Source organism: Centroberyx affinis, unplaced genomic scaffold (genome assembly GCF_046629955.1).
Source record: "Centroberyx affinis isolate AG114_WGS23_722 - 3 ecotype Tasmania unplaced genomic scaffold, CSIRO-AGI_Caff_v1 ptg005188l_1, whole genome shotgun sequence".
In the NCBI taxonomy this organism is placed as follows: domain Eukaryota; kingdom Metazoa; phylum Chordata; class Actinopteri; order Beryciformes; family Berycidae; genus Centroberyx; species Centroberyx affinis.
In genome coordinates this window covers 251,813-267,213 of record NW_027282579.1, presented here as the reverse complement: position 1 = coordinate 267,213, position 15,401 = coordinate 251,813, and the positions used below count along the sequence as shown (strand labels likewise).

General features: G+C 40.9%; 1 protein-coding gene across 1 annotated transcript in view; it reads left to right on the top strand.

Annotated features, from left to right (window-relative positions):
• Positions 1-4,640: 4,640 nt before the first annotated feature.
• The window catches only part of drosha (drosha ribonuclease III), a 90,046-nt gene continuing 79,285 nt past the window's right edge, over positions 4,641-15,401 (top strand). The window contains exons 1-7 of the mRNA XM_071546227.1: positions 4,641-4,775; positions 5,706-6,561; positions 6,671-6,739; positions 7,500-7,815; positions 8,499-8,640; positions 10,954-11,114; positions 14,370-14,450. Coding sequence (XP_071402328.1) covers positions 5,708-6,561; positions 6,671-6,739; positions 7,500-7,815; positions 8,499-8,640; positions 10,954-11,114; positions 14,370-14,450 — 1,623 coding nt within the window. The 5' untranslated portion in view covers positions 4,641-4,775; positions 5,706-5,707. The remainder of the gene's footprint in view (positions 4,776-5,705; positions 6,562-6,670; positions 6,740-7,499; positions 7,816-8,498; positions 8,641-10,953; positions 11,115-14,369; positions 14,451-15,401) is intronic.

Sequence of the window (15,401 nt, the reverse complement as noted above, 5' to 3'; positions counted from 1 at the left end):
TAAAACAAAATATGCTGTGTGCTTATGTAAGCATGAACCAACCAATTTCAACCAATAATATCATGACATCCACCCATCAATCATTCTTCAACCTGGTGTGTGTGGAGCCAACAGTCCTCTGTAGCTCCGTTTCTCTCTGTAGCTCCGTATCACGCTGAACTCTAAGCCCCGCCCACTGTTTAGCGGTCCAATCAAATGTGAAGGATTTGATTTAAATCCCTCTTGTAACTGTACACCGCTCAAATATTCCGTTTCACTGGGAAATACATCACAGTACAGAAGCTAAAGACGCTCTAACTTCCATTTCAGTGGGACTTTAAGGCAAGGGTTTCAGCATCTGTGACTGAAGTAAAATTAATTAATGATATTCCTAAAGGCTGGCAATACAACAACACTCAGAATGTAGAAATAACTAATGCGAACTGAGCATAGGTTACGCTACAACGTTAACTTCACTTTGATCATTTTACAACAGCAGCGTAACGTTCAGAGTTCGCCTCTGGGTTTAACATATTGTTGAAAGTTCAAAACTTTAAATGTTGCTGCTGCAAGGAATTGTGGCATTATCTCCTTCCCTTTCGTAAAGGATGCTCCAGTGTATCCTATGCTAAAGGAGCCAAAGTAAGGAAGCACTGAAGCACCTTTCCTTAGCATTTAGAGAATTCGAACAGCTCTTATCATGGCTGCCACTTAGATACTTCCGGGTCATTTCACTCAGTTAGGAACCTTCCTAAGCAAAAAAGACAATTCGACCGCAGCCCACGCCTCATTTGCTGACTCTTGTGTTCACGTGAGTGGAAACTGTTGCTGTTTCCCCCGAGTGTCTTGGCGGATCGTATCAGCTCGTGAATCTCGATGTGATCCTCTGCCCTTCAGAACTGACGGTAAATAAATGTGACATTTAGGCTGCAGCGCTCATCAGGGTGGAAATATATCAATAATGTTTAATAATCTGTCAGATAACTTGTACATCATCATCAAGGAGAAAACAGCTGCTGAGACCGAGGAGCTTTGAGCCATGGCATATATTTATCAGTTATTATATCGCAGGTTAATGCAAATAAGATGAAATGAAAAAGCTGCAGAAATGTCATGAAATAACTTGATGAACTTCACTGATTTTTCTTCAAATTAATTTTTTAAAACACACCTCGGGCGCAGGGAAAGGCTGCTGCTGTGTGTCTGCTCTGGGGGGGGGGGGGGGGGGGGGGGAGAGAAAATCACCCCTCTTTTTTTCTCAAGGGGAGGAGGACAAGACCGACACTGAGGCAGAGAATATTAATGTGGCTCCAGGCAACCCGGACTGAATCTCAATGCGGTTCTTCAGGTCTGACTGACCATCACACGTCTCAGTGAAAAGCAAGCAGGAGGCTTGATGGAAATATATTCATGTTTTTCCTCTGGAATGTATGTGGTTACTGCAGTGCGTTTTCTTGTTTTGAATAGAGAATAAAGCCCGGCTCTGCTCTGTCACAGCTCTATTATGGTGTTTGTATCTGTAAATATTTCTGTATTGTGTTGCTTTCTGTTACGTGATGACTGACACACAAAGGTGGAATATAATACTAAATAGAGGAAGGTTGTGTCTTGTGTGTTGGCAAGTAAAAAGACAAATGACAGTTGTTTATTGGTCCAGGGATTGGTTGTCGGGTTGCAGACTGGTCAGTTGGGGTTTGAAGTGTTATTCAGCTCAGTTCACATGGGACTGCTGCACACTTAAACCTGCAAGAAGCAATATCAGACCTTATAACCAATGCTGAAACTAATGTGTGCTATGTGGAGATTTCATTGAGACATAATGACATAAACCAATATCCACACCGCAGCAGCTGTGTTGCTGTTTTCACCTCTTCACCTCTCTTACCTTCAGTGGGAGGAAAATCAAGTCAAGTTCATTTATATAGCCCTTTGTCACAAGCATGTCTCAGAGGACTTTACAGAAAATGTGTCTAGCTAGGTCTAACTAAACACAATCAACGGTGAACAAAATTATGTAGTAAAATCTGTCAAAGCGAGTCTAGTAACTGGTGACACTTCTCCAAGGGACGTTTAGCTGTTAGCATTTATGCAAGGTGCTTTAAAATGTTTGTCCTTCGTAGGCCTCCATAGCGCAGTGGCTTTGCTGTGCTTTATTTACAAATGTGTTGTAAATAAAATTTTGCTCATTGCAGCTTGAAGAAGCTTTGTTCTTTCATCTGGAAAATAAATAAAGGGCATTTTAATCATTTTGAATATGTTTTATTGCCAAAGACACACCATGACTAACTACAATATACAGTATATATTCTTTGTCTTTTTGCATTTTGCAGCAATTCCGCCTGCTGGGTCTAATGTAGGGTTAGACTGATATATCAATTTGCCAGTACATTGACAGTATATTGACAGTATATACTATATCTGGCAGTCAGTGTTTCCCACTGCTGATACGATGGAGGTGAGGGTGTAAGCAGCTTAAGAGGTGTCAGTCTGTAAAACCTGCAGTGAAACCTGCCTCACTCTAACACACCTAAAAGAGTTCCTTCAGTCTGGGTGTCAAAGCTTTAGTGTCCCATGACAGTCTGTGTGCTGCTTCAGAGGCTTTGCTTCTTCTGCCAAGAATAAAATTCTGGGGGAAACACTGAGTCCATGCTATTTTTGGATTTTGTTTGCAAGAAAACTGTCAAAGTTTAAATATACAGAATATCGACACAAAGTATCAGCAGGTTCAATCCAAAAATATTGGCATCGGTATCAGCCTCAAAAACCCACATCAGTCAAACCCTAGTCTGATGTTTTACATTGTTGTTTTTTTTTGTTTTTTTTTAAATAAGCTGATGTTTTGCAAATAAATGTACTTGAGTTTAAAGGGTATTTATTGAATGAATTAGTCATCACAATGCTGGACCCCGATTGTCTGACAGCAGCAACTAATTCAAATAAGGTAAAACTGCTATGTGGAGGCGTTCAAATGATGCAAACTTTCCTGATAGGAAGTATTTCAGAAACTGCCAAGCCAATCAAGACTAAGTTCAGTTGTGATGCGTCGACCGGGGTGAGTCCCAAAGTGCCTGAAGAAAAGGAAAATACAATAACATCGATCAAATTTCATGAAACATCTTTGATCGTTAATGTATAGGCAGAGGAACATTTGAGGGCCCCTTTAAATGAGAGTCCGCTCAGTCTGTTTATGTCTCTACACAACACAGCAATTAAAAAGGTCTTCGAAAGCAACAAGATCGGCGCTGAGACCAAAATGTAGGTGGAGCCTCGGGGCGAAGAGCGTGGGCGACTGCACTTCTACGTCGATTTATCCAGCAACTATCTGCCTTGACTAACATCGCTCCTGGGCAGCAGCAGTACTACCACACACCCGGTTAACATCTGGGCCGTAAGCCATGTATTCACACCAACACACACACGTCTCCTGGGCTGTAAATCATGTATTCACACCAACACACACACGTCTCCCGAGTCGGGGTCAGATCAACACGGAGCACAAAACTAATAGGTTCCCCAGTCATTATAATGCAGAAAAGTTTGAATGGATTGATGCCAAGATTTTTTTTCCCCCCTAGTATCTCATTTCACTTTTATGTATACTTTAAGAATACAGTTTTACCACAGTCTTCATTGTGGCGGTGCTGTGTGCTGATGTGTCTCCATGGTGATGAGGCTTCAGTGCATTACCACTCAGCTTCAGTAAACCTGTGCTGCTCTCTGGTGGTTATACAGCGCAAGTACAGACTATTATTATTTCATTGACCATCTGTTTTGATTATTACGTTTTTATTTTTTTTTTTTTTATTTTAAGATACAATCAGCAATTTAATTGTCCATCTAAATATTGGGTATATTCACATAGGTCACTGTACATTGAACCTGACTAGTAGAGCTTAGATAGAAAATGGAACTTTAATACAGTATATGTCTTTTACAAAATTCATGTTTAGATATCACATATACTCAGTCTTTGTACTGAAAGGCCAGTCACTAAATATCAAAATGAAAGAATGATCAGTCCAATAAATCACTCTGTAAACAAAGAAAGTGGTGGACCTACTTTGTCTCCACAGGTGCCACAGTGCAGTCACTGGTGGTTGCTTTCAAGTTTTTGCTGGGCTATTTAAACTTGAAAGCCTATTCTTATATGATGGACAGGATATTTGAATTACAATAATGAATACACAGTGGAGAGACATGAGATTAACTCATAGCATTTAGTGGCAGCAATCCCTTTAATTATGTGTCTCCCTTCACGATTTAGAGCACTAAATAGTCTAATAATGACTGTGCTTAACCACTGATCTCTGGTTTCTCACAAGGATCACATGATATTTCATAAAAAGTTTCATAAATGAAGACATGCAATGGGAAGTGGCCTATATAGCATTTAAATAAGTAAAAGTAAGGGTGCTGTAAAGTAAGGTAACTAATGAGAGAAATGAAATGAGAGAAACTCACTGATGAAGCTCAACTGTATTACAGTATTCTCTCAGTTTACTACATTGTGCGCTACATGGTCGGGTCCGGGGGGAAAGCCTTCAAATCAGAACGCCATTTCATTGGCCAACGACAAAATGACTGAATCTGATTGGTCAAGCCGCGTTCCTCTCCATTAGCATTCCGACCAGAAACAGGCGCACCCCTTCAAAGCGTGTAAAGGTTTATGATCATTTGTATAGGTTCGTACTGTTAGCCCTGTATGAGACAGTACGATAGCATTGCAGGTTGCTAAACAGTGTCGTTTGAGGCCAGGCTGATGCTCTTCTGTTATTAGTGCTTGCTGTTTTCGGAAGGTAAGATCTTGCATACTAATGGCGAGGATGTGCTAGCCAGCCCGCTAGCATGATAACCATAGCTACGGTAACTTCAACTGCTGCTGTTAGCTAGCTACAGGCAGCCAAAAAAATGATATTGAACCAGACGAGTGCCTGTCTTCGTTTCTTACGGTGCCTAGCTAGACCCTTCACCCGGTCAGTTACTCTGTTTTTATGTGTTTTATGGTAAATGAAGTCAGCTATTGTAGCTGATGGAGCTCACGTCAATATTATGCGCAGGTTCACTGAACAATGGGCAGCTATTGCCAGAGACTGGTGACTGTTTATATGTTAAACTATATCACTAGCAATAGCTATAAAACATGACATGGCTCTGTGTTATTAAATAACAAACATTTGCTATTGGCATTTGATTACACCTGTGGTTTGAAAGCATCATGCCAGTGATTCTCAACCTTTTTCATATCAAGGACCTGTAATTTAGTCCACATTAGAACCATGGACCCCCATTTGATGAGATTTTGTCTCTCGGACCCAAATCTAAGAATATTTTTTATTGTCAGATATGATTTTGTCCAGAATTCCATGACTATCTGTATTGTAGGCAGAGAGATAACAGAGAAACTGATCAAAACAGTCATTCTTCTACATTCTCTAATTGTGTTAACTTCTTGTAAATGAAATAGTGCTGAAGTTTAACAATTCATCAGTTTGCTGGGGACCCCCTGGAACCCCCTCAAGGACCACTGGTGGTCCCCGGACCCCACGTTGTGAACCACTGCCTTAAGCCATCGTTGTGTGTGAGATAGTCGTGTCTATTCAAAACGGAATATTATGAATAACGAGGCATTATCTGGGCCCATTTAGTCAAATTCCAGGTTATGTTTCTGTAGTGTGGAATGCAAGAGGATATCAGTACTAAATTTCACTGTTCTGTCATATCTGCAGCCATGTCTTTCCATCAGGGTCGCGGGGGCTCCAGAGGAGGAATGCCCCCCGGCCAGCACGGGTCTCCTCAAAACTACCGACCCGCCAACCTGCGACCGCCCCCTCCCCAGCCTCCTGTGCCCCCGTACCACTACGACCCTCAGACCCCTCCCGGCTCCTGCTACCATGGAAACAGTGGCTACATGCCTCCGCACTCCGACTTTATGCCTTACCCTCCTCCGGCGCCTTCCCAGACTCCCAGTTCTCTTAACCAGTGCCCGGTGCGCCCGCCTTTCCCCAAGCCTCCCGTGCGCCAGGGCTTTCCTGAACCTCCGCCCAACTTTCCTCCTCCTCCGCTCCCCAGCTCCTCGGGCGGCCCCGCGGCAGGGTCGCAGGCGTCCGCTCAGAATGCCTACCACCCCTACATGATGCCCCCTGTGCCGCCGCCACCGCTACCACACCCGCCCATGCCTCCATCCATGACCTCCCAGTCTATGAGCTACCACCCCCCTTACTCGATGAACTACCCCCACCCTCCCCACCCTCCTTTCCCTCCTCCCACCTTCAGCCCAGGCTACACCCAGAGCCCCGCCTCGTTCAAACCCGACCACGGCTTCAGGCACGGGGGGCAGTACAAGTACGAGAAGCCCTTGGACAACAGGCGGTCTCCAGAGAGAGGGCATCGCCACGACGACCACAGGCAGAAGAGCTACGGCTACGGCGGCCACGGTGACAGGCACAAAATGGAGTTTTCTGGAGAGAGGAAGGACCGGGGCCGGAGTCCGGACAGGCGCGGCAGGCCGGAGGCGGGGCGGTACCGGTCTGAGTACGACAGAGGCCGGACTCCACCCAGACACAGGAGCAGGGATCGCAGCAGGTACGATAAGATAAGAGTGTGTATGCATGTTCTGAAAGACGGTGACTGTCTGGAATGATATGGATTTGTGTGAAATGTAGATTAATTTCAGAACCATGTGTGTTCACAGGGAGAGGCATCGTCACAGAGAAAGTCGGAGATCCCAGTCTCCTGACAGGCACAGGAAGAGGCCTCGAAGGTACTTTTATATTCCCATCAAGTGTCTTATAATCACTGCCAAATAGGGCTGCAACTAACAATTATTTTCATCGTTGATTAATCTGTCGATTATTTTCTCGATTAGTCGATTAGTTGTTTGGTCTATAAAATGTCAGAAAATGGTGAAAAATGTGGATCAGTGTTTCCCAAAGCCCAAGATGACGTCCTCAAATGTCTTGTTTTGTCCACAACCCAAAGATATTCAGTTTACTGTCATAGAGGAGTAAAGAAACCAGAAAATATTCACATTTAAGAAGCTGGAATCAGAGAATTTTGACTTATTTTTCTTAAACAATTACTCAAACTGATTAATCGATTATCAAAATATTTGGCGATTAATTGAATAGTTGACAACTAATCGATTAATCGATTAATCATTGCAGCTCTACTGCCAAACACTAATCCCCGCTTTATTTATTAGTTACTGCACAGGCCCTCCCCCTCCAGACAAAATCATTTTAGTTGCAGCACAGTTGTCCATATACCATAATGTAAATATCCAAATATGAGCCATTTTTAAACTGCAACATCTACTGGAACTAGGAGCAAACCTGGGTCTCAGAACCAAAAACTGCCTCCTTCCTCTTCTACAAAAATAAACTCTACAGGAAACACTGATTTGCTGTATTTGAAGGTGTACTTTTAGTAATAATAAGTAATATAGTGTACTTGCACTACTTGTGTGCTATGACTAGTTGTGCTTCGTTGATCACTTCACGTCTGTTATTTGTGCCTTGCAGTCGGTCGACGAGCAGAGAGCGGAAACGCGGCCGCTGGGAAGAGGAGAGGGAGCGGAGGTCAGAGGGCTCCGGGATGAGCAGGGAGCGCAGCTACACCTCGCTCAGGAGCAGAGACTCTGAGGAGCCGTTCACCGACCGAGACCGAGACCGAGACCGAGAGAGGGAGAGGGAGAGGGAAAGAGAGAGAGACAGGGATAAGGAGAGAGAGAAGGAGAAAGGGGATGATGAGAAAGAGGAGGAGGAGCTGCTGAAACCGGCCTGGATCCGCTGTACCCACGCTGAGAACTACTACTCCAATGACCCCATGGACCAAGTGGTACTGTTGGCCATTTTTCATCATCTCAATGCTAAATTCAGTTGCTAGTTTGTCTGTTTTTGTACTGCTTAAAGACCCCATGAAACGGCATCTTTACTTCCTTGATTCCTTGACGTGTTTCCTCATTCAAAAGTCTAAACCAATGGAATATCAGTCTGGGAGAGAAAAGCTATTACATTTGATGGGAGGGGCGGGATTGTTAAAAAATCTGATGGTTTTATTGTTTGGAATTTATATTTATGCCTACTAGTGCAGCATGATGTCATCATTAAAGATACTGTGTTTTCCAGGAAGTAAAAGTAATAGGAGTTAATTTCATGGGGACTTTAAGTTCGCCCACTGCAGTAAAGACACTGGTCACTGTACCCTTTCGCTACAGTTTTATAAAAAGTAAGTAAATATAGAGTAAACCTCAGGCTTACTCCTGTAAACCATGCACCACTACAGTACAGTACACATCAATGAAGAGCAGCCTGACAATGCCACTGTTGGTGTGCAGACAAACTAGTTTGCAGTGTAATCCAAACAAAAAAAAAAGATGACTGTGGCACTCTAATAATATCTGCCATTCTTCTATTTAACATTTCAAATTTGAAAAAGACTTGAAATGTTTCGGCCACATGTCCTTGTCAGGCACTGTCATGTGTTGTGTTGGAGCTGAATGGAAGCTGTGTTTACTCCAGGGAGACTCTACGGTTGTGGGGACCAGTAAACTGCGGGACCTGTACGAGCGCTTCGAGGAAGAGCTGGTGAAGAGACAGGAGCGAGCCAAGGAGGCTAGACCCAAATGGGAACCGCCCAAGACCAAACTAGATGAGGATCCAGGTTGGTAGTGCTGAAAAAGTAGCTGTCTATATGCATGTATCCAGAGGTGGAAAGTAACTAAGTACATTTACTCAAATACTGTACTTAAGTACAATTTTGAGGTACTTGTACTTTACCTGAGTATTTCCATTTTATGCTACTTTATACTTCTACTCCACTACATTTCAGAGGGAAATATTGTACTTTTTACTCCACTACCTTTATTTGATAACTTAAGTTACTAGTTACTTTGCAGATTCAGATTATTAATACAAAATATAATCAACTAATAAATTGTGATATATTATTATAGATTACTGTAAACTACCCAGCAGTATATAAAGTAGTGGAAATCAGTCCCAACTTTTCCAGCTACAACATTAAAGTGATGCTTACACATTAATGCATCAATAATTATAATTCAATAATATAATATATACTGTATTATTCTGAAATGGGCCATTCTGCGTAATGAGTACTTTTACTTTTGTTGCTTTAAGTACATTTTGATGCTAATACTTTTGTACTTTTACTTAAGTAACATTTTGAATGCAGGACTTTTACTTGTAACAGAGTATTTTTATACTGTGGTATTTCTACTTTTACTTAAGTAAAAGATCTAAGTACTTCTTCCACCACTGCATGTATCAGAGTTTTAGTCTCCACAAGTGCTAACCATAGATCACTGGCATAGTGGCAACATTGAAATATTGAATTTAATTTAGAATGTAGTTGAAAGTGGTGAAGATGTTGATATAAGATGATGTCAAAAGTACAGTCAAATAGTTTTGTTGCTCAAACATCAAGACAAATGAATGCAAAAAGTAGTTAGGATTACGTTGTAAAACAATTGTGAATATTATATTAGTTGTAATCATGCAGCCCTTATAGTGGGTGGGGCATGCTGGCTTAGTGTTTAGAGAGACTGTCCAGCATCTGATTGGTTGCGTGTTTCATGCCTGCAGCAGCCAGTGAGTGATTCCATAATTGAACCTACCTGCTCACTTGTAAGTCTGTAAGTCTCTCTGGATAAGAACATCGGCTAAATAACTAAAATGCAAATGTTTAATACATCTGTTGGCAATGTATTGTCATTGCTATGCTAAAAACCTTGCCGGCTCCACATATCAGTAGTGCATTAAGCCGAGGCAGAGATTAAGTTCAGTGCTCGACTGTTTACGATATTATCTGCGGGGCTGCCAACTTTCTTGTCTCTTTCAGCGCAGCACTAATATAAATCATGCTCAGGGAGATCTAATTTGATAAATGTGTTGCTGAGGGCACTGACTTCACAATCATGTACTTATGTTAAAATGCGAATATGAATTTAAGTCTTTATTTAGCTCACAGTCAACAGTTATTCAATTGGCTTGGATAATTGTTATTCTCATTGTGGTGTGAGATTTCTCTGCCAGGAGGGAGAGTGACAAGTGTGACAGAAATGATGAGTGTGTGTGACTGTCAGCATTGGAAACCCTGCTGCTCCTTCATTCCCATAGATACTGTATATTTAAGTCTAGAGTTTATGTCAGCTAGCAAAACAGAATTTGCAATATACTTAAATATTTGAAGAGTGAATATATCCTCTCACACACTGAAAAGCTCACTCACTCCAAGGTATTTGTTGTTACTCTGAAGAAACATGAAGGAAATAAAAATAAAAGGAACAGGCCTGAAGCTTTCCAGTGTCTGGTAGAGAGACTTTCAATATTGTATGGATAACCTTCCTAGTAACGCTTTACTTTACAGTGGCCTTATTCCAGTGTATTAACCTACTGAAAAACACAATATTACTGTGTAGGTACTTGATGAAAACCTCCCTAATACATAATGTACTTGTAACGCTGTAACAACACAATGTAACTTCAAAGTGTATATGTACACTACCAGTCAAAAGTTTGGACACACCTGATTTTCATTCTCTTAAAGCCATTTTGATTTAAAGGCTTCTGCTTAAATTAGTTTCTTCGACAAATATAAATAGTGAAGTTGATGCCTGTGTATGAATTTCTTTCCAAAGCCTTTGCCTTTCCATCAAGGCAAAGGGCGGCTACTTTAAAGAATCTAAAATATAAGATAGTTTTGATTTGTTTAACACTTTTTTGTTCACTGCATAATTCCATTTGTGTTGTTTCATAGTTTTGATGTCTTTACTGTTATTCTAAAATGTGGAAAATAGTAAAAATAAAGAAAAATGTGTCCAAACTTTTGACTGGTAGTGTATAAAGTAATCAATGAGTTAATACAGTGTGTAGCCATAATATTTAAGTTAACCTTTCTTGAACGCTCTAATGATTTAAGACGTCTGTGCTGTTGGTGGAATGGCGGTTCCAGACGACAGCAGTAGCGAGTCGGACTGCGAGTCGGACGGCGAAGGAAGCTCCTGCTCCAGCAGCTCCGACTCCGAGGTCTTCGACGTCATCGCCGAGATCAAGCGGAAGAAAGCCCACCCAGACCGCCTGCATGAGGAGCTGTGGTACAACGACCCAGGACAGGTGGGTCACCCTTATCAAGTTAAAGTTCATTTATTTATACGGCCCTTTATCACAGCCATTTCTCAAACGACTTTACAGAGAATGGGCCTAATTAGATTTAACTGATCAACAATCAATTGTAGAACAGAATGATGAAAGACCAACACTCAGGTGCATCGTAATGGTTAAGAATCCATTAGTACTTTGTGTCGAAAGACATCGTATGATATCCTGTATTAGGGATGGGCCATAAAATACAAATATTCAAATCTTAGTTTGCAGGGATCAATGTCGTATTTTTTTTAAACTGACTTCTTAAAAAACGTTGAGATACGACATTAAAATATTTTTTTTACATAATGGAACTACACTGAAAGTACAAAATATTTGAGACATTTGGGAGTTGCAGCCCCTTTTGCACAATCCACATCTCAGTTGTCTCAAATCTTAAACATCCTTCTCTCGCTTATCTGCTTCTTTTTATCTACATCTCCTTTGTGATTGGTGTAGATTTAATAAGGGAAATCAATAATAATAATAATAATAATAATGATAACCTTTATTTGTATAGCACCTTTCATACACAACATGCAGCTCAAAGTGCTTTATATCAATAGAAGGCAGATAAAAGACAGATAAAAAGATACAATTCATATAAAAGAACAAGCAAAATGCATTGCATTAAAAGAATCAAATCAAGTAAACTAGAAAGATAAAAGAACACAACAAATACTCCCACTTTTAGATGCACATTGTGAGTGAACCCATATGTTTTTCTTTAATTTTCCTTTCCCTTGTCCTTCCTGATTCTACTCTTGATCTGATATTTACGTCAGATCTCACTGCCTAAGGCAGACGAGAATCATAGATTCTCCTCTTGGTCAAAAACCTCCACAGACCATCCACAGATGGATGAGAATCATACAGGGTAAAGCTCTGTCCCCCCACATATAGTGTTCACTCATGCAAGTAAGCATTACCCGGACAAGACCAATGAAAATTTGTACTTGCCCGTGTCAGCTCTGTTGGGATCCTGAACAGAAACAGTTAAAATGAAGGCTATTTAAAAGCTAAGCTGAAAAGATAAGCTTTTAGCAGTTGTTTGAAAATGCTTACAGAGCCCGCCTCTCTAATATTCTTTGGGAGGATGTTCCACAGTTTAGGAGCATAGTTAAAAAAGGTGTAATGGCTTTTATCTGCATTCACCTCATCAGTACTACTTCATGATATTAATATCATATTTTAGTGTAAGTATGCAGTGCTCAAGCAGAGGAAGAGCTGTGGCGTAGACCGGCCACTAGAGGGCTTCTGGTGTCATGTATTAAAAACCCTCCATGCTCTCTCGCTCCGGTAGCTGCTTTCGGCAGCAATTATGTTATTATTATCAAAGCTACTTTGTTCAAGTGGCAGCCTGAATGCATACAGTGACTGAATGCTGAATGTATGTAGAGGCATGTGTGTCTGCATGTGCTCCACTGTCCCCTTGAACTGAATGTACATGTAAGTGTGCTGTATATAACATTATGTATATACTGTAGATGTGTCCCTGCACCAATGTCACCAAGGTAAAGTCCTCCTACATTTATTATTACATTTATTATTTATTATTAAAAAGTATGAAAAGCTAAAGGAAAAAACCTTGAAAACACTGTTATAAAACAGCTATTTGCAATGTTCCTTTGGTGATTCACTTTTCTTATTCCTGCATATAAATGGCCAAAAATAGACAGTGTGACGTCACATTGAGACGTCACACATTTGCAGTGCAGCCACAGTGCATTTTGATAGCAGAGAATAAATGGTAAATGTCAGGTTTTGGTATCAGCTCCTCAGAATCAAAGAGCAAGGGCTTTGTTCATTTGGCAACAACATGCAACAATCACACAGGGAGAAATCCATTATAGACGAGGCAGAGAGACCAATTTGTCCACTGACAGTACCCTCAATAGACCATAATGCAATGCAGCTGTAAGACGTGTTCTGAGTAAAGCTGCAGTGATCATAGACAGGTGTAACCCACAGCTGAAGGATCACACTCTCCGGCTATATATCTGCCCATACACTCACTCATCTTTGATTGAAAGCAGCTAGTTCAGGCCTGTTCTCTGGGGGTTTCTGAAAGTCATTCTGGGAAATGTAGGAAATCACTAACTGAAGCAGATTGAGGGACAGTCGGTACACCAAAAAAGTCAATTGCAACTCTTCATCACAGAGAATAACTCCCAGAATGCATTGAACATCACAAACGGATGATATCTAAAAGTATCTGAGAATGGATTTTTCTTTTGAAATGTTTGGCAGTTGCATAAACAAATATTGGAACAAATATGGAAGAACTGTTGTTCAGTCCCGATACACACATATCTCTACACATTTTATGTAGTTATAGGCTGTCTATCTTTTCACGTTGTGTGATATACAGTATGTTATTGTGAAGAGTATAGAGCATATAGAGTTCTATCACCTAGTTCAGTGATTCTCAACCTTACCAATCAAGGACCCCTAATTTAGTCCACATTAGGGCCACAGACCTCTATTTAGATAGATAGATAGATAGATAGATACTATACATGATACATGATGATGATACATGATATACGATAGTACTTTATTTATCCCCAAAGAAAAATTACAGCGTTGCAGCAGCAATTCACATAAATGATGAAAAACACACACAATGAGGTAGGTAAAAGTCAGAACACAGAATTACAAAATATATATATATATATACACAAAAACTACACTGCAACTACTATAAACTATACAACTACAACTACTATATACTATACAACTACTATACTACACTACACTACAACTACTATACTAGATAAAAAATAAATAGAATAGAATAAAGTAGAATTTTTAACTGTATTTGATGAGATTTTGTCTCTCGGACCCAAATATGACATTTGATAGATATTTTCAATGTTAGATATGATTTTGTCCAGAATCCCATGACTGGTGTTCACTTCTTGTAAATTAAATAATGGTGAAGTTTAACAATTCATCAATTTGCTGGGGACCCCCTGGAACCCCCTGAAGGACCCCTGGTTGGGGCCCAGACCCCACGTTGAGAACCACTGACCTTGTTGACATTTGTATTGTCTAGCCACTATCAGCATACATCCTATTGTTATACTGACCAAAGTTTGCAAATCCAGTCAAGAAATTAAGGTCTGGGAAGAGCTTTTTGAGATGTAAAATGTTTAGGAGCTGTGTATTGAACTTGGCAAGTAAAGCAATTGTGTCTGATTTACGTATTTTCCGTTTGTCCAGATGAATGATGGTCCCTTGTGTAAGTGCAGTGCCAAGGCCAGACGTACAGGGATCCGCCACAGCATCTACCCGGGGGAGGAGGTATGATCTGCCATGAATAAATCACCCTTTCATAACCTTGAAGTCCTGCCACACTGGGGGCAAGGACATTATTCCACTCAGCCTATATGTATTCTGTATACGCTCCGTGGCAGCACCTGGCTTTACAATTGCCTTATTCCACTGTGTTAAAGAGGCAATAAGCAAGATCTTTACTGTCCCACAGCGCAAAATTACCACAATACATCTGCAGGGGTTTGATAGGGCTGTTGATCAATACCAATGACTCAACAATTACTTTGCCAACTGCTGATATTTCTGGCTTTCATAACTCTCTTTCCGGCCCCGACTCTGTTTTGGAACAAAAACTCCCACATTGTCACATTTTAAACGGCTTAATGATGGAGCATGGTGCTGTGAGTGAGCGACCAGAATCACAAAGGGTGAAAAGCCTTGTTGTCCAACAAGACAAAAAAAAAACCAAATGACAAAGCAGTATTATGATTACAATATTTTGCATTGTCATATATTACCTGTTCATTAGATCTTTTTGTTGGATCTCTGCTCTAATTAGGTAGCTTACTCATCTATTATAAACTGTGACTTTATTGCTTTTGTTAATTGCCGGCCACCATAAGGGCTGGTGGACACTTGTGTAGGAGGAGATAAGTTCTATCAGTGTTGTAATTCCTGGTGTTTGCCGTTAGCGCCCAGTTAAAAAAATATTAAGGTCTAGATTACTTAATACCCCTTTAACTGGGGTGCACAGGGTGGGAAATTAACACCAGCCACCAGATAAATGCTCGTACATTTTGGCTGTGGTTAGCTTTCTACTCTACAAGACACTTACCCAGGCACCCAGGCATGAGGCTATTTGCAGGTCTTATTCTATTCTAAAAAATCCACTTGGCTGGTAAAATGGAGAAAGTGGCTGGTGAATTTGGGGATGCATCAGTCACTGTGGCCTGTGGACAAAAAGCTAGTTTCCTTTCC